The following is an 18,990-nucleotide window of genomic DNA, read 5'->3' as shown; positions in this document are numbered from 1 at the left end:
CATAATCTATCTTAATAGTTCATTACTGTGTCACCAAGGCCCAAAACAGTGCCCGGCACAGTGAAGTCTCCCAGGAAATATCTGTGAAGCACATGAAGGCTGAGGTCAGGGTCAGCACATGGACCCCCACCATTACTGCCACTATTTTACACTGTGTTAGCAGTCACAGGCAATGAGATAACAAAAGAAATAAATGGTAGGATTTTCAAAAAGGATACGACGTAACTCTCACCATTTTAGGGAATTTGATTAGCCAAAAATAAGCCAAAAGAATCCACTGAGAAACTGCTGAATTAAATAAGTCAGTTTTGCAAGATGACCAGGAATCAAGATCACTGTTTTTTTTTTTAAATCAGCAGCTTTAAAATACCTAACATATAAAATTAGAAAAAAAAATATAATGGGAGGAGATATCATCCACAATGAATATAACCAAAATTTGCAAAATACTTAGAAATAAACTCAATATTTTTCCAGACATCCATGAATAGAAGAGCCGAATGAATGGAGACATATACCATACCCCTGGTTAGGAATTCAACAATGTAAAATTAGTCTGCGTATCTAATTTCAATTCAAATACCAATAGTCTCTTTAATGAAAACTGACAAACTGATTGTAAAGTTTACATGGAAGATAAACTCTGTAGATTAGGCTCTTTTTTTTTTTTTTAAAGAGACCTTTGGCTACCATTTAACAAAACGTAACCTAAAGCTGTTTGAAACAGTACAGCACTGACCCAGGGACAAACAGATCAGTGGGAAAACAACAGAGGTTTCAAAAACATACACATGGATATGTTAAGATTTCCTTATTATAAATGCAGATATTCAAATCAGCAGGAAAAAGACAGGCGCTACAAGAAATAGTATCAATGGGATTGGCCCTGCAGTTGGAAATAGAGTTGGATCCCCACCTCACACCACACATAAAAAGAAATTTCAAACGGATTACAGAGTTATGCATAAAAAATAAATGTACTGAAATAAAAAGAAATACGGGAAGATAGCTTTTATAATCTGGAGATGGAGAAGACCACCTTCAGCTAGACACAAAACCCATAAAGTAAGTAAAGACTGACTGATTTGATTCCATAATAATTTTATTTAAGAAAAAAAGATTTATTTATTTGAGAGAGGGAGAGCACACGCAGGGGGAGGGAGAGACAAAGGGAGCAGCAGGCTTCCTACCGGGCAAGGAGCCGATGCCGGGGCTCGATCCCAGGATCTCCGGATCATGACCTGAGCCAAAGGCAGACACTTAACCTACTGAGCCACCCAGGCACCCCTTGACTCCATGATAAATTTAAATTTTAAAGGTCTGTATGGAAAACTTCCATCATTCCCCCCATTCCACATATTTCTAAAAGATAAAAAAATGTTTGTAAAATAATTGACAAAGGCTTAGTGTTCAGAAAAGATAAAAACTTTCCTAAGAAAAAGAAAAGCAACCCAATCTTAAAAATAGGCAAAGCGTATGAAGAGAGGATTTACTAGAGAAAAGGCATATCTTTTCATCAATAAACACATGAAAAGATACTTTTCCAATCAGGAAAATACAAATTAAAACAGCAATGATATAATAACGTTCTATCATTGGATTGGGCACATTTTTAAAGATTGATAATATCCATCTTTAGCAGAAGGGGAAACGTTCACTCTCCCATGCTGTAGGTATGAATGTAAACTGGCTCAGCTTTGGGGAGGAATACTCTTTGATCGTACTCATCCAAAACTATTAAATTTGTGTGTCCTTCGATGACTGTCCTGCCCTCAGCGCACTCCCAGGAAGAGAGGTGCAGAAATGTTTCAGAGTGCCCTCCCCCCGCCCCACCACATGCACGCAGCCCTGCCGCCAGGCTGACGAGTCTGAAACGGCCTAAAACCTGGTCCCGGTTACAGAGCCTATGTCCCAGCCGCACAGAACACGTGCAGTAATGTCACATGATGACTAGCTCTAAGTACTGACGGAGAAAGTTTGTCAACGTGTGTAATTTTTTTAAAAATGTGGATTATGAACAAGACATATAAAATCCCACTTATTTTTTAAGAATCATAAAGACATTTTATTTAAGGATGCCAACAGATTACTCCTGGGGAAGGGAGCAGCACTGGTGGTGGGAGGTGGTTGGGGGGGGCGGAATCTTTACATGTATTTCTGAATATTTTCAGTAAATCACAAGAATGTATTCAGAATTGCCTATAATTTAAAAAAAAGTTTTAAAGATAAAAACATAGATGATGAACATGTAATACTTCTGTAAGCAGTTTTTAGTGCCATTAAAAAAAAAAAAAGAAAGAAAGAAAGAAAGAAAGCCAAATTTGGAGCACTTTAGGTGAGTCCTTCCTACAGTCAGCCTATGAGGCACGTTTCAGCTGCTCCCTTGCAGCAGGCCCACTTTACAGATGAGGAAACTGAGGCCTCGGGCTCAGGCCCTTTTCCTATGCCCCTGCACTAGTGACATCGTAAAAACCATCAGCCTCCACTCTGGGGAGCCTGCTGACAGAATTCATTCCAGGAATCCCTGCCCTCCCACCCACCCTCAACCCCCCAGGGTCACCCAGAAAAGAGAACAGAGCCAGCTCACATTTGTACAAATTTAATCCCTGCTCTCCTGGTCCCCAACTCCAGAGCCCTTCTAGGCCACACTTCCCTTCTCCCGGTCACCCAAGGCCTAGCCATCCACCACATCCCTCCCCACTGGGATCCAGTGCAGAGCCCCATCTCCCAGGGGCCACTCTTTCCCCACCTTGACTCCTGTTGAATACAGACACATGACCTTGGTCTAACCTTGATCTGGACCCATCCAGCAGAGGCAAAGCAGGAAGAAGAAGAGAGAGCGGCGATCAAGGACCCATCTGGGGCTGCAGCAGCCAGAACAGGAGTAGGAACCAGGCAGAGGTTTGGGGGCCTGAGAGAGGCCCACTGCTTATTTGCTTCTTGATCCACTTGCTGTATTTGGTGACGCGGGTGTACACGCCTGGGTTCTCTGCTTTGGCACAGGCCTTTTCCCAGGACAACACCCCAGCCAGAATCCATCTGCCCTCGACTTCACAAGCCAATGGGCCCCCAGAATCCCCCTAGGTAAAGAGAGAAGAATAATGGAAGCTCTGGGCCCCACTGGGACCCAGGACCCCAGAGGACCCAGGATGCCCACCCTCTGACTTCTCTTGGAAGATTCTTTCACTCCCTGAGGATCTCACTACATCCTTCAGCTCCTCCTTCAGCTCCTCAGCTGTAGACCCATCCCAGAATATCAGGCAAAATCAAAGTCCCAGGGCAAGGAAGATGGGAGCAGAGCACTACCTGGTGATGGTGACAAAGAGGGAAGCCAAGCAAACGCCTCCCCGGAAATTCCCCCCTACACCCTGGGAGTCGCTCCCAACCGAAGAACTGCCAGGACCTCCCAGAGACTCACAGAGCACAAGTTTTCTCCATAATTGGTGGCACAGACCATGTCCCCCAGGACGAGGGGGGCAAGGTGGGGGATGGGGGACTTCTTGCGGTAAATCTGGTCGCACTTCTTGTTGTCCATGATAAACACCTCAGCCTCCTGCAGCTCTGCGGTCAGTGTGGAGTTCGCTGTGGAGGAGCCCAGCGGGGTGAGAAAGGACTCCTCACTCCACTCAGCCCCGGCCTCTTGCCAGGGCCCCATCGCCTCCGTTTCTGAGACTCAGCCAAGCCACGCCCCTTCTCACCGCCATGCCCTCCTTCACCCGTCTGTCCCCCTGCGGTGGGGACCGTGTCTGACAAGCCCCTCACCCTCTCAGGCTCTCTTTCCGGATCCTTTTCTCTGGGAAGCTTTGGCTTCCGAACCAAGCGGACCACGATCCAAGTTTCAGTGCAACCACTCACACACTGAGACCCCAACCACTCACACACTGAGACCCCAACCACTCACACACTGAGACCCCAACCACGTCCTGCTTCTCTCCGGCCTCTGGTTGTGCCCTCTGTCACCTGGTTACACTCGCTCCCCGCCTCTGGCATCTCAGATAGACCCCTGCCCAGAGCTCATCCCAGATCCCTCCCGGCTTGATCTCAAGGTCACCTGACAAAGTCTTTGCCTCTTTCCTCGTCAGCCTGGGCCCCCACCCACACTCAGTGACGAGTGCCCTGCAGGTAAGACACGTGTTAACTGACTTGAAGGGTTTGGTGTGCGGCAGACGCTTGGGGCTTGTCAGGTGAATGAATGAGTGGGCGAGTAAATGTAGGGTTCCCTGACTCTGAGCTGCCTGCCATAAGAGGCAAAAGATCATGCCCAGCCCAGGTGCTGCTAGACCTGGGTGAGGTGCCCACAGCAAGCACAGTGGTGTAAACCATGAGCATGGTTTCCACATGAGGTGAGTCCTAACACATCCAAAGAACCAGGGCCCGGAGGTAACAGCCACAAGCTTCCTGAGAGGCACCATGAAGGGCTCCAGCAGGCAAGGCCCCAGAAGGAAGGCGGTGCCCCCTCTGTGGTTCTGGACCCCACCCTCGACCCATCACCTCGTGCTCACCTGAGAAGCGCTGTTTAACCTGGCCCCAGCCAGTCACCCAGCACTGGGTCCCAACCTTGAGGTTGTAGCTGGGCTCCGGGAGGCAGATGGGCTGCACATACTTGCTGAAGGTGGCCGGGCTGTGAAGCTGGAGAAGGGCAACATCCCCCATGATGAAAGTCCGGCCCCAGAACTTGGGGTGCATGACGATGTCCTTCACAGGGATCAAGGCAGGCTGCAAGGGCTTCAGCTTGGAGGTGCCAAGAATCACTGAGTATTCTTTGGTGCTACAAGGAGACATACAGCCCCGGCTAGTAGATGTCAGGTTCGCCAACAACACAATGCTCCTACCTCCACTGAAGACCCTCTCCCTTGGCAGAAGCCCTGCATGATTTGCTCTGCTCACTCCATCTTCCTAATCCAGCCTGGAGGCTCTCAGGGTCAGAGGTATGACTGACTACCTCCCCATTCACTGTCCAAGTCGATCCAAGGTGGCCTCATCTCTGTGCAGCGTACGCGAGCACGCAGGTGTCGGTACACGTGTATGTTCTCGTGTGTGTGAGGGGTCGGGGGGGGGGTGTGAGGTGTAGGAGCTGTCTGCTGGGTTTCCCTGCTGCCCTGCTCAAGATACAGTCTTTGTGGCTTGGGGCTCCTGTGAGACCCTGAGCACGACTCTTCCCCATTCTGGACATCCCTTCCTCCTCCCCCTCACCTCCCGACTCCCACACTGTTTCACAGAGGAAACGGGGGGGATGCGCTAGGCCCGCGGCAGCCCCGGGTCTCCAGGCTGGGGACACAGGAGCCACACTCACCCTTGGATGCAGTGGGCAGCCGTCACCACCCAGTTGAGTTCAATGAGGGCCCCTCCACATATGTGCTCATTCTCCAGCCGGACGCTCACCTCCCAGGGCCAATGGCGGGTCACGTCCAGGTCCTCTGACCACCAGGGTCTGCCACAAACTTCAGGGACAATGTGCCAGAGAGACACAGTGACCACATACTGGAGGATGAGGACAACTAAGACCAAGACGCCCCCCACCCCAGGACAGTGTGCCCAAAGCTGTAAACCAGGGGCTTGTCCCCATTTCAAAGATGGGGGACAGGGTGGGAGAAGGACAGAGGCCTGCCCAGAGGCACTGTGCTAGACAAAAAATGACAGTGACAGAGATGCAAGGCTTCAAGACAGAGACATAAAGACATCACAGGGGAGAGAGATACTGAGACAACAGGGAGCAATTAGCAGGGCGCCCCAAAACAAGGGAGAAGCCCAGGAGGAGCCCCGGGACCAGCCGTGCATTCTCTTGTGTCTGGCTTAAGTCCCGAGGCCGTGCTCCTGAAGGGCTATAACGCTGGCTGCATCTCTTCGATGCAGAAGGCCTCTGTCCCCACATTACTTGTAGCTGAGAAAACTTCCAGACGTCTGTGTCAGAAACCATTACACAGGCCATTCAAGAAAGAGCCTCAGCATGGAGCCCACAGAGGTCCCCCACTCACAGCTTATATAGTCTTTGTCTGCACGGAGTCCCAGCACAATCAAGTGGTACGGCTGTATGAACGAACACAGATGCAAAAATTTCTAAATAGAATATTACTCAACATTATATTTTGAAAAAATAACGCACCACGATCATGTAGAGATTGTCCCAGGAGTGCAAGGGTGGTCCCACAATGGAAAAGCCCTCAGTGTATTTGCCACATAAACGGTTCTTTTTCTCTAAAGATCATATGCTCTTCTCAAAAGACATAGAAAAAGACATTTGAAAAATTCAACACATATTTATGACTAAAAAAAAAACAGAAACAAAAACACCTCTTACTTAGTTTGGAACAGAAAGGAAATCCTTAACTTTATAAAAGTTAGAGACCACAAACCTACCAGCAAATACCATATAACATTAAGGAACAGGCAAAAAGATTCTATACGGTCAGAAGCCAGGAATAATGGTACTTTGTGGGAGGAAGGCAGGGGAAGTAAACGAGAGAGCATAAGGGAGATTTGGGGGCTGGCATAGCTCTACTTTCTGACCAAGACAGTAAGTAACACAGGTGGGTTCACTGTGTGATAATTTCCTAGGCTGGACACTTAAAATTTGTGTACTTTTGTGTGTGTATATAATATTTCAACAACTTACTTTTCAAATCAGTTACTTTTCTACTCCAGCACAATCAACTAGAAAATATATTCAAAATATATCTTATCTTCCATAACAAAAAATCATAAGTACCAAGAAATTAACTTATCCAACACTATGCCAGATTGCTGTGGTGATACATTTAAAACTCCAATAAAGAAAAAAATAAATAAAGCCCTAATAAAGGACACTGAAAATGATCAGCATAAATGGAGAGACATCCCTTGCTTTTAAATAAACAACTAAACATTTCATGGTGTACTTTTTCCCAAAACTAATTGATAAAGTCATTTTCCAAGTTAGAATTTTAGGAAACTTTATAAACTTACTCCAAAATTGAAGTAGAAAAACGAAAGTCCATGAATAGCTCAGTCTCTGAAAAAGTAGAACATAAAGGGACACTTGTCCTAGCAGGTATCAAGACACATATCAAAGCCATAACAGCAAAAACAGTGTGATATTGACAAGGACAGACAAATGAAGCAATGGAAAAGAATAGAGAGCTTGAGATTGTCCTGGGGACAAAGGAACTTAATGTAAATAAAGAAGCCACTACCATCAGTGGGTGAAGGATGGATGTTGAATAGATGGTGTTGGGAAAACTGACTCACTATAAGAGATTTAAGAAAAACAAAACTGGATTCCTCCCTAGCAGCACTTGGAGATCTAAATAGGAAAGTGAAACTCTAAAGTTAACAGTAGGCCGTATGACATGGGGTGAGAAAGGGCTCCCTAGACAAAATCTCAAAACAAACCATAAAAACATCAAATTGATTAATTTTATTACATCAGAATTAAGGATTTCTTTTTTTACCCTGGGAATAAAGTTAACTGGCAGATGACAGATTGGAAGGCAATATTTGCAATATCGAAAATCAATACAAGGGCGCCTGGGTGGCTCAGTTGGTTAAGCGACTGCCTTCGGCTCAGGTCATGATCCTGGAGTCCCGGGATCGAGTCCCGCATCGGGCTCCCTGCTCAGCGGGGAGTCTGCTTCTCCCTCTGACCCTCCCCCCTCTCATGCTCTCTCTATCTCATTCTCTCTCTTAAATAAATAAAATATTTTTTAAAAAAATTTAAAAAAATTTAAAAAAAGAAAATCAATACAAGACTTTTATTAGGAATATACAAGGAGCTCTAGGAAATCAACAAGAAAAAAAAGAACAGATAATATGCAAAGGAGGACAGGCAATTTATTAGAAGAAGAAACTCAAGAGGCCAAAAGCATATTGAGACAGGCTGAAACCCATTCACAATGAGAAAAATGTCAATTAAATCAAGAAGCCATTTTTTTATGTTAGATAAAAAATCGGCAAAAAGATATAAAAGCTGCATCGTACCACGGTTGGTATGTCTGTAACAATATTACACCTTTACGAACGGCTGGTAGGAATGCAGAGAGCTGGCCACATTAGATTATGGACGGTACATAAAAGCACTGTATCAATGTACATTTTTGAAGTTGAGAAGTGGTTTATAAGCGATAAGTGAAGTTGATCAGTTGACACTGTGGTTATCTAAGGGAAGAGTCTTAGAAAAAAGCATGCCTAGGTATTTAGAGATCAGGAGTCAGGCTGTGTATTACCCTCAACTGATTCTGAAAAAATTATATATGTGTTCCTTGACCTAGCTGTATTTTTTTTTGCAGTGTTTTGTAAGTTTAAAATTATTTCCAAATTAAAAAAAAATTTTTTAATGGAACTGGTGAAAAGAGGAGGAGACAGAAAGAGATCTAGAGTATACACCATTTATGTAAGTTACAAGCACATGCCCACGAAACCACAATATGTATTTTGACAAGAACACACACAAGCAGACACACACTGAACATACCAGAAAGGTTGGGTGAGGAGGGGGAAGAGCAGCAGGGCACGGACATCAGCAGGAATAACTAATTTCATCAACCAAACAATTCATAACCAATCAGGGAGGACCTATGACATTGGCAGCCCATGAACCAGTGAGCAACCTAACCCACCATACCTGACGTCTAAGGAAAAAGGCCCTTTAGCAAGCAGGCCCTTCAGACTAAATTCCTGCTTCCTACGGACCCAGACACACCATCTCTGTGACCCTCTTCAGAACACATCCTCCCAGCAGCTGAGGGTTTTCTGAAGCAGCGGCTCACCCTACCCACCTGGTATGGAAGTGTTTTCTTTATAACCTGGAGGAGAAAAGGGGAACAGAGATGAAGCAAGAGATCACGAATTAGTTCACTCGTTAGTTCACCAAATATTCCCTCATCTCCCACCTCCATTCCCAGCCAAGACCGGCGGGAAGACAGAGTGTACCAAACAGGTAACACGCTGTCCAGCGGCGGAGACGGAAGTAAACAAAACCACCTGTGTGAGATCAGTGCAAGCACAGGGCCACAGGTTTCAGGAGAGCCCAGAAGAGATGGGGGACAGGAGGCTCCTGAGAAGCGGGGTTATTGTGCCAGGTGTTAAAAGACGGAAAGAGGGAAAAAAACAGAAAAGTGACAGTGGCATTCCTTGCAAAAGAAACACCATGGTGTATGCCAGAGCCTCCAAAGAATAAAGGACAAGGCCAAGGATGGCAAGAAATGATGGAGGAAGAGTCCGGGGTCAATCACCAGGGGCCTCATAAGCCAGGCCGAGAAGCCAAGAGACCCTCTGGGAGGAGGGAGGCCGGTGGAAGGGTGACACAGTCAGGCTTGGAGGGTGAAGAGTAAGTAGGAAGGTGACAAGACTGCAGGCAGTCCGATCCCACCAGAGCCTCTGCAGGACCCAGCAAGAAAGGAGGTGGTCTAAATGAGGAGGCAGCAGTGAGAATAGACCTGGTGAGCTGGATGTCGGACGCAGGCAGATGGCTCCGTCTAGGATGACCCCCAGTTTCTGCTTTTAGAGAGGAGTGCCTACTATCCACCGCCTTAGAGAGCTGAGTAAGAGAACCCAGTTTATAGGAAGATGAGAGGCTCCGCTTTGGACCCCAGGGAGCTGAGATGTTTCTAGGTCATGCAGCAGGCGGTTGCACTTGCAGATCCGTTGCTCTGTGAGGCGCCATCACAGGAATTGCAGCTCAGTGCCCGGGGCAAGTGAAAAGGGAACCCAGACAGCACGGCAGGGAACAGGCATGAACAGAGCATGGCTGGCCTGGGAAGCACGCGGGGAGCAGGAGAGTTACCCTGAGGCAGAGGCGAATCGGGAGGCACGGCCTGAGAAGCCAAGGGCCTCGAAAAAATGAAAACGGAGGAAGTGGTAGAAAGGTCGGGGACGGGGCAGGAATGGGCCAAGGATTCAGGGGGAAGTGAGGAAGCCCTGGATGGAAGCATGAAGTGGAAACTGCTACTTCGAGAAATCTGGCATTGAGGGGGAAGGGACGGGGAGAAGAAACTACAGCGAAGAGGAGAGGATGAAGATGGGCAAGAATTTGACGGAGGAGCACAGCGCGGGGAGGGCCTGCCGCGCAGAGCAGGGTGAGCGCGCTGACCTCGAACAGGAGGTAAGTCTCTGATTGCTAAAGAAACGGGGGGGGGGGGGGGGGAGGACGGCGTCGAGCCCTGGGGCTCGGAGGGGCCCCTGGGGGCTGGAGGCCGTCAAGGGGGACAGCACCCGGGGGCCTGCGTCTTCGGGGTGAATGAAGCAGCGGCGAGCGGGGCGCCAGGGGGAACAGACGCCGGGGATGAAGAGGGCCGGTGGGAGCCGGGTTTCAGCGCAGGGAGGCCACGGGAGGCCTGCCCGCAGCGCATGCGCAGCGGCCTGCGGCGGCGGCGAGAGAAGGGGAAGCGGGAGACCTGACCAGGCCCCGACGGGCGGCTAGGGTCTCAGCCACGACGTCCGCGGGTATGGACTGGGGAGCAAGTGGCCGCGAATCGGGAGAAGATGCGGGGGTCCTCGGCACTGCTGGTCCCCAGGAGGCGGCAGGGCGCGTGGCGCCTGAGGGAGGAGGCCAGAGCGGGGCGGGCAGGAGTCTGGCGACATCCTGGGGGGTGACAGTGGAGGACAGGGGACCAAGGGAGGGGGCACAGAGTCCCACAGGCCAAAGAGCTAGAAACGCGCTCAAGTTCGTTGACGGGGGGATGGGAGGCAGAGGGGAGGGCAGCGGGGGTGGGGTGGGTACAGGGAAGGTGGCAGACGGGGCGGACGGAGGGACACACGCTGGCGGAGGAGGCGCCGCCCTACCCGAGGTCAGCAGCGGCAGCAGCAGCAGCAGGATGCAGCGGCTCAGGCCCCAGGGCCCCGAGGCTCGAGGCCCAGCGCTGCGGCTGAACGTCAAGGTGGCCATGAGGCCCAGGAGGTGCCACCTAACGGGGCAAACACGGCGCCGCGAGCCCCGGCAGGTGATGGCGACCCTGCCGCGAGCAAGGGCGCCTCTAGCACGTGATGGAGTTCCGGGCGCATGACGGCCGCGCCAGCCCGGGACAACGCCCCGGACATTCCCCCTGCACCCATGGGCGCGTCTCCTGCATCCGCACCCACAACCTCGTGCCTGTTCCTTGAAGATGGCCTCGGAGCCCGGGATCTGAGATTGCCTCCAGGGTGGCCAACTCCATGAAAGCACCCCCAATTGCTTTAAGTTGGGGACGGTGCCCCCAGTCTCTGGACCTCTGAGGGTACCTTTGTCGCCCAGCCTCTGACACACCCTTGGTCCCCTGGGCTTGGTGCATGGGAAAGGTTTGCAAGTTATGTTGATCTGAGAATCTGAAAAGATGTGGGAAGCACAAGAAAGGAAGAGAACGGTGAGGGAATCCCGGAAGATGTCTTCAGGAAACTAACATTGGCGCTGGATCTAAGACTGGAATAAGGAGTCTTGGGGAAGTCCTGAGAGAGGAAAGGCATTCCTCTTCTTCCACGGACAACCGATCAGATGGTCGCACCCGAAAGAGATGGTGGTGGATGCCAGGCCATCCAGGCAATCCAAAATTGCAGAGCAATTTTGCAGGATACAGTCTTTGCATCTGCTGGGTGTGGCAGAATCAGGAGCAGACCACCAAGATTCCTGCTTCTCTTGTCTAGTGGCAGGGAGGGGGCGTCCAGTTCTAGGGTCCACCTAATGAGTTCCCACCACTGACAGGTGAGTGGAAGTACTGTGTGCCACTTCCATGTCACGGTGGTCAAGAGGAGGATGCCTTCTCTACTCGTGTTCATGCCGAGCAGTGGTGCCCAGAGCGGCAACACCATCACCTAGAGCTTGTTAGAGATGTAGTTCTCAGGCCCGCCCCAGACCTACAGGACTGAAAACTCGGGGAGTGGAACCAGTGATGTCTATTTTACCAAGCCAGAGAGAGAGAGAGAGAGAGAGACGCTGGGACACTGAGCCAGAGAAAGAGGGTAAAGAGCCAGTGCCTAATACAATAAATCTCACTTGCCTTCCTCCCAGTAGGAGCACAAATGTTTAACAAAATGGAGGGGACAGGGCGCCTGGGTGGCTCAGTCAGTTAAGCATCTGCCTTCAGCTCAGGTCGTGATCCCAGGGTCCTGGGATTGGGCTCCTTGCTCAGTGGACGCCAAGCAGAACTGGAGGAAAGGGCATTTGAGTAGGAGTGGGAGGTCGGAGGAGAGGCCCAGTGCGAGACCCGGAAACAGGAGGGGGGTGGGCCGGGGTGATCACGGGGCCACCAGGATGCCCAGGGGCAGCAGCAGACACAGAAGTGGGAAGGAGCCTGCTGAGTCCCAAGAGCAAGCCTGACTCAGGTGATCAATGACCCAGTCCTTGTAGAAACTAACTTCTGTATAAACTCCAGGATAATTTCTGCGACCGCAGCCAATGCCCCAACTCACAATCCCCACCTGGACCCATGTTTCATTAAGTTCACGGACCAGGGGCCCCCCAGAGTCTCCCTGGAAAAAGAGAAAGAAACAAACACAGGAATGGAAGAGAATCAACATCAGAACTGGTTGATCGCACTGTGAGGGTTGGGGAGATGGGCACACGTGGGGCTTCCCCAGGACTCCCCTGAAGGCTCCACCAGCCCTAGGTTTCTGGGAATATTTGAGAGTTGAAAACTAAGTGAAAACTTGAACAACCTCTGAGAAATACTCCTGCTTCGCATGTGCTCATGGATGCACACAAGATATATAACCAGTAGGCCCCAGGGCAACAGTACTGTTAATAATGTGTTGAAATCCTCTTCGAATGCCCCTGTTCCTCCATTGCCCCTGACCTGTCCCCCGTGGTCCTCTCCAAACCTCCCATGACCCAGCAACCAAAGGGGTACCCCTGGCACAGTACGCAGCCTCCAGAGCCCTACTCCAGCTCTAAGGCTCATGTCTGTTCTGATTGGCCGGTCCTGGGCCTCCACGGATGTGAAATACTTTGAATATCAACCCTGCATTGGAGGATCCCATAATCCTCACCTCCAACCTGAAATACCCCCTGACCTTAAACCCACAGAGCCAACACCACACACACATCAGTTCCCTGTCTCCAGACTATCCCAGACATCCCATATACACCCCATCTGATGCAGAACCCTGCCTGTCCTCTCCCAGACCTGCTCTGGGGCCCCCGCCCCCACCAGCCAGCTCAGACAGAAACAGAGAGCCCTCCCAACTTCGCCCTCGCCCCCACCCTCCCAGCAGGCAGTCACCAAGAACTCACGACTCAACCTCAGACACACCCCCTTCACCCCCTCATCGCCCCGGGTCCTGCTCGGGACCCCGCATCATCGCCTAGGTGATGGAAACAAACACCTAGCCTACAGTCCTGCCCAGATGGCGTTGAGAAACTCGGCCCAGCGCTCCAGGCCACACGGATTCCGACTGCAGCCCTCTTCTCTGGCCACCTCATTGCCCCAGACCTGGAAGACAGGCCCTACACGTGACAAGTTCCCTCAGACCTCAGAGCCGCTGTCCGTGCCGCTCCCTCTCCCTACAGCGCTGTTCTCTTTCCAAGAAATCCAAATACTCATCCTCTGAGACCCAGCTCAAACGCCCCCTCCTCCGGAAGGCACTCGGAGCAGGAGGAAGACGGTGGGCCCAGGAGGCCTGCAGGCACGCACAGGGGTCCCTGAGCTAGCACCTTTGGACGCTCGTCTGTGTGACAGGTATGATGTCTATGTGGCAGGCTTATGACGGGGCTTAACAGAGCTCATGGGGGTAAATGCTCCCACTGGCTCACACAGGAAGTGCCACATAGGGGGAACTCAATTCAAGGAACGTAGAGTATTAGGACGACCCGCCCCCAACTTCCCCACACCTTGGCAGGGCCCCCAGGCAGCAAGGAGCAGGCCCGGCCAGCTCCGGGGAGCCACGAGGGGTTCTCCCCATGAATCTCCTTCACTAAGGAGGGAAAGGAGGATGTGGCAGACCACGCAGGCCCTGGCACTTGGGAGTGAGGAAGCCTGGGGGGGGACATTGTTACCGAAGAAGCCACAACGGAGCCAGGAACTGACCTTGCAGAGACTCTTCCCTTCTCGATAGCCACAGACCATCCCTTTTTTCACTCGGTTGCGAAATGTTCGTAACCATGTCCGCAGCATCTTGTTACATTTCTTGTAGCGAAGAATGAGTTGCTCGGGCTCCTGAAGACGAACTGACACGGGTGCTGGAGCGACAAAGTCGGGGTCTGCGTGAGTGGACAGCACAGGAGTCCCTCAAACCCGCTCTGTGCCCTCACACTCTTGCCCCCTCGGAGGCGTCGGGGCAATGGATACTGTCCCATTGACAGGAGGGAACGGAGGCTGTGGGGGTGAGGGGAGAGGGAGAGGAAGAAGTAAGAAAGGTCATGACAGGAGAAGGAGGGACCCCTCAGGACAGAAAGAGCCCAGGCCTTACGAACCGGAAGAGAAAAGCAAGCATCACTCTGAGTCCCAAGAGTAAGTGACAAGTGTCCTGTGCCGAACAGAATCACAGACTCTCAGACAGGGAGTGCCCCCAAAGCTTGCAGTCCAGCCTCTTCCCCGAGATAGGAGGCCCTCCAGCCTCCCCAGGAGGGTTGCTCTGGCTCAGCCCACACCCCCTGGCGCGAGCAGCTCCCTCCCCACCAAGGGGAGGTGGGACTGGTAAGTGGGGACCCGAAGGGGCAGCCTGGGGTGCCGGTGTTGGCCCACAGGTGGTCGCACCAGGCACAGGGAGGCTGAGGCTTTAACAGGGGGACAAGAGAGGATGTCCCCACCAGGGACTTCCATGGAGGGGCAGCTCTGACTGGCAGCCAGCTCATCCCCCCCGGAGCTGAAATCCATGCTGAACAGAACCCACCATCCCTGGCCCCCAAGCCCCCACGTGCTAACATTCTCACAGCCATTCTTGTTTTAATGATTTTCTTTTATTTGAGAGAGAGAGTGCGCACAAGTAGGGAGAGGGGTCAAGGGAGAGGGAGAAGCAGACTCCCCACTGAGCGCGGACCCTGGGATCATGACCTGAGCCGAATCAGATGCTTCACCGACTGAGCCCCCCAGGCGGCCCTCATTAAGCAATTCCTAGCGGTTCGGTTACTCCCTGGCAATACCTCTCATCCTCTCTTGTCCGCCTGTTAAAGCCTCAGCCTCCCTGTCCCTGGTGCGACCGCCTGTGGGCCAACACCAGCACCCCAGGCTGCCCCTTCGGCTCCCCACTTACCAGTCTCACCTGCTGCCAGTTGGCCCCAGCCAGTCACCCAGCATTTTGTCCCACTTTCCACGTGGAGAGACCTTTCGGGGAGACACACAGGCTGGATGTACGAGGAGTAATAACCGAGAAGGCCAGCAGAATGAGGGCGATGTCATGTCTCAAAGCTCTATTGTCGTAAAAGTGATGGCAAACGATGTCTTCCACCGGAACCAGCAGCGTTGTTTCGGAATGAGAATGTACCAGTTTGTCTCCCAGCCTCACTGTATATTCCTCGTGGCTGTGGGAAAGGACATGCCCTTCCCAGAGATCCCGGAGGGTCTACACTCCCCTTTCCACAGTTTCCAGCTTCTTCCCAGCCTGGTTCCGTCTCCTCGGCCAGCATCAGGCCCTTGCCTGCTTGCACACCACATACAGTCCCCAAGCCCCGAACCACTCCAGCCAGTGGTTCTCCAAGTGAGGTCCCGAGACTACCAAAGCAGCCCCAGGGAACTTGGTAGACATGCGAATTCTCAGGTCTCACTCCAGACTGAATAAAACCTAGGGCGCCGTGACTCCTTTCCAGAGGAGGAAGGGGAAGCTCGGGGATGGGGACCCAACGGGCTCCAGGTCACAGAGCCCCTGACACTCACCTAATTATGCAGTGGGCAGCGGCCAGCACCCACCGACTGGCAATGAGAGAGCCTCCGCATATGTGTCTGTCATTGATCTGCAGGCTCACCTGCCAGGGCCACTTCCGCTCTGCGGTGGGCAATCCACTGACTATCCTCATAGACCTCTGGCCGCATCCTGGTCGGCTCACTGAAGAGAAGGGACTGGAGGTGAAGCTACTGTCTGGCTCCCCGCCCAGCGCCCCTGGCCGGCCACCAACCCGCAGAACCAGGTTTCCTCTCCAACCCTTCAAGACAGAGTCTGACCCTTGTAGCTCCCCAGCCAAGCAGCTTCCCTTCTGGCCTCCCAGGCGGACCTGTCCAGACCTGTCCAGAAGCAGTACCCTGACGAGAGAGCGTTCCAAATACAGTGGTCTGGCTGGACTCCACTGTGAGTGTTAGAGGTGCTGTAGCTGCAGTGGATATTGGCATCCGCGGGGACTCGGGGGTTCCTGGTGGCGACGGCGCCTTTGGGCTCGCTGGGGTCATTGCAGAATCCGCGCTGGGACTGTAACCCTCACCTGGGGAAGATCAGTGAGACAGGAGCTGGCCCGAGCGCACCCCTTCGCCTGCCCCTTCCCCCCGCACCCCCAGCAAACCTCCCCCTTCCACTCCCCACCCCGTGAGCAGCCCAGCACGGCCTCGCCCCCCCTCCCCCGACCCCACCGAGCCGGGGCTGGAGGAGCAGGAGCCTGAGCAGGAGGCCCAAGGGGCCGCGGGGGGACGCCATGGGCCCGCCCGCACTGCAGCCCACTCAAGGCGCCCTCTCGCGGCGTCCCGCGGCCCTGCGCTCACGTTGGCGGGACCCCGGTGCGCGGGCACAATTCCCAGCCAGCTGCACCTCCAGGATTCCCGCTTCCTGGTTATACGACCGGAAACAATCCAGGTAGTGCTCCTCGGGCGCTTGAAGATGTCGTTGCTTTTATCGACCTTAAAATAGAGATCTTCTGGGTTAAACGCCCGAGTAATCTAATCGCTGGAGCCCTTGAAAGGACAAGGACATGCATTCTACCCCATGGAAGGTGAAAAACAGAAAGGAAGTATGATAAATAGAAAATACAAAACCAAAGGGCAGTATCGAGTCCTAATATGATAGCATTTGCAATTGAGTGTGAACAGGCTGAACACACCAGACAAGCAAGAACTTTCACATTGGTAAAAAAGATAAGGTCCAGAAACATACCAGATACTAAAATAAAGAGGCAGATACATTGGTAATAAAGGAATAGGAAGGAAATACCAGACAAATCTGATGCAAAAGGAAGGTGGGATAGCAAGTTTCTATCAGATCATAAAATCAAAGGCAAAGATTACGTAAGACGGGGGAACCTGAGGGGCTCAGTCAGCTAAGCCTCTGACTCTTGATTTCAGCTCGGGTCATGATCTCAGGGTTGTAAGAGCCCCACATGGGCTCCACACTCAGGACGGAGTCGGCTTGAGATTCTCTCTCTCCCTCTCCTTCTGCCCGTTCCCCTACTGGTGCGCTCTTTCAGAAATTAATTAATTAATTAATTAATTAAAATATTATATAAGGGACAGAGAGATTTATATACAGTTAAAATAAAAAAATAATCAAGAAGATGCAATGAGGGGTCGCCTGGGTGGCTCAGTCATTAAGCGTCTGCCTTTGGCTTAGGTCATGATCCCGGGGTCCTCGGATCGAGCCCCGCATCGGGCCCCCTGCTCGGCGGGAAGTCTGCTTCTCCCTCTCCCACTTCCCCTGCTTGTGCTCCCTCTCTTGCTGTCTCTCTCTGTCAAATAAATAAATAAAATCTTTAAAAAAAAGAAGAAGAAGAAAATGAGGAGCCCTTAATATGTAAAACAACAGTTGACCAACTTCATGGGAAACCAGAGTTTTTCAAACATTCCTCTTAAGAAGCCAATAGCTTATAGAGGCAAAATTAAGCAAAAATTACAGGATATTTGGCTATGACCAGTGATAACCTTTTTTTTAAAGATTTTATTTATTTATTCATGAGAGACACACACACAGAGAGAGAGAGAGAGGCAGAGGGAGAAGCAGACTCCCCGCTAAACAGGGAGCCCGATGCGGGGCTCAATCCCAGGACCCCGGGACCATGACCTGAGCCGAAGGCAGATGCTCAAACTGACTGAACCACCCAGGCCCCTCACCACTGATGATCTAATAGCAATATGATGAATTTTACAACTACCAGCAGAGAACATTCATTCTTATTGAGCACTTAAGAAACATTCAAGAAGAAGGCCACAAAGGAAGACCAGTAAACTCAAGGAATCAACTTTATAGCTTCTGTTCTTGAGCCACACATCTATAATACTAAAATCAACTTCTACAAAAAATCCCGTAGTTCTGAAACACACAAAACTCTAGAAGATGGTCCTCCTATTAAAAAGGAAATCATAGGGGCACCTGGTTGGCCCAGTCGTTTGAGCATCTGACTCCTGATTTTGGCTCAGGTCATGATCTCAGTGTCATGGGATCAAGCCCTGCGTCGGCTCCACGGCTCCATGCTCAGCGCAGAGTCCACTGGAGATTCTCTCTCCCTCTGCCCCTCCCCCACTCACCTGCTCTCTAAATGATTAAATAAATAAAAGCTTTAAAAAAAAAAAAAGGAAATCATGAAAGGGGCGCCTGGCTGGCTCAGTGAGTAGAGCATGGGACTCTTGATCTCAGGGTCGTGAGTTCAAACCCTACGATGGATGTAGAGCTTACTTAAAAATAAAATAAAAAATTTAAAAAAAGAAAATCATGAGGTAAAAAATGACAATTTAAAGATTACTACCAATGAAAGCACTATATACGAAATATCGCGTGATGCAACTATAGTCGTCCTAGAAAGTAATGTAAAGCTTCAACCATATCAGAGCTAAAAATGCAGCTCAGAAAGTTGAAAACAATCAATGGAGTAATCCCCAAGACAGGGCTTGGGAGAAAGAAACGACTAGCAAGAAACTGCAGCAGAAGTCAATAGAGACAAAATTATGAAGAAGATGAACACAATCAGAATTTTGTTCTCTGAAAAGCTTAATAAGAGACAACATTCTAGGAAGAATGAATAAAAGAAAAAAATACAGAATAAATAAAGGGAAGCAACTTAAAGATATAACAGATATTTTTCTTTTAATTACAGAAGAATGTTATTAAATGCATGTGCTCACTTGTCCTTCCGGCCAAGATGGACTAATAGGGATTGCCCTTCCCACCTAAACAACCAAAGGTGGGCAAAAATATGAAACG

General features: G+C 50.9%; 1 protein-coding gene and 1 pseudogene across 1 annotated transcript; both read right to left on the bottom strand.

The window, feature by feature from the left end:
* Positions 1-2,846: 2,846 nt before the first annotated feature.
* PRSS45 (Putative serine protease 45) lies at positions 2,847-10,858 on the bottom strand. The gene is made up of 6 exons (XM_028086974.1): positions 10,756-10,858; positions 8,751-8,777; positions 5,294-5,441; positions 4,503-4,768; positions 3,419-3,582; positions 2,847-3,080 (listed from the first exon to the last, which is right to left on the bottom strand). Exons 1-6 carry the CDS (start codon positions 10,856-10,858, stop codon positions 2,847-2,849), a joined length of 942 nt encoding a protein of 313 aa, XP_027942775.1.
* A 1,322-nt stretch (positions 10,859-12,180) lies between these two features.
* Positions 12,181-16,500, bottom strand: LOC114196348 (serine protease 44-like; annotated as a pseudogene).
* Between the last annotated feature and the right edge of the window lie 2,490 nt (positions 16,501-18,990).

The sequence above is a fragment of the Eumetopias jubatus genome, unplaced genomic scaffold (genome assembly GCF_037043125.1).
Source record: "Eumetopias jubatus isolate StellerSeaLion01/CBP00866 unplaced genomic scaffold, mEumJub1_p1.0 scaffold_1, whole genome shotgun sequence".
Classification (NCBI taxonomy): Eukaryota; Metazoa; Chordata; class Mammalia; order Carnivora; family Otariidae; genus Eumetopias; species Eumetopias jubatus.
The sequence above is the reverse complement of the archived record's forward strand: the minus strand, read 5'-3'. Positions and strand labels throughout refer to the sequence as shown.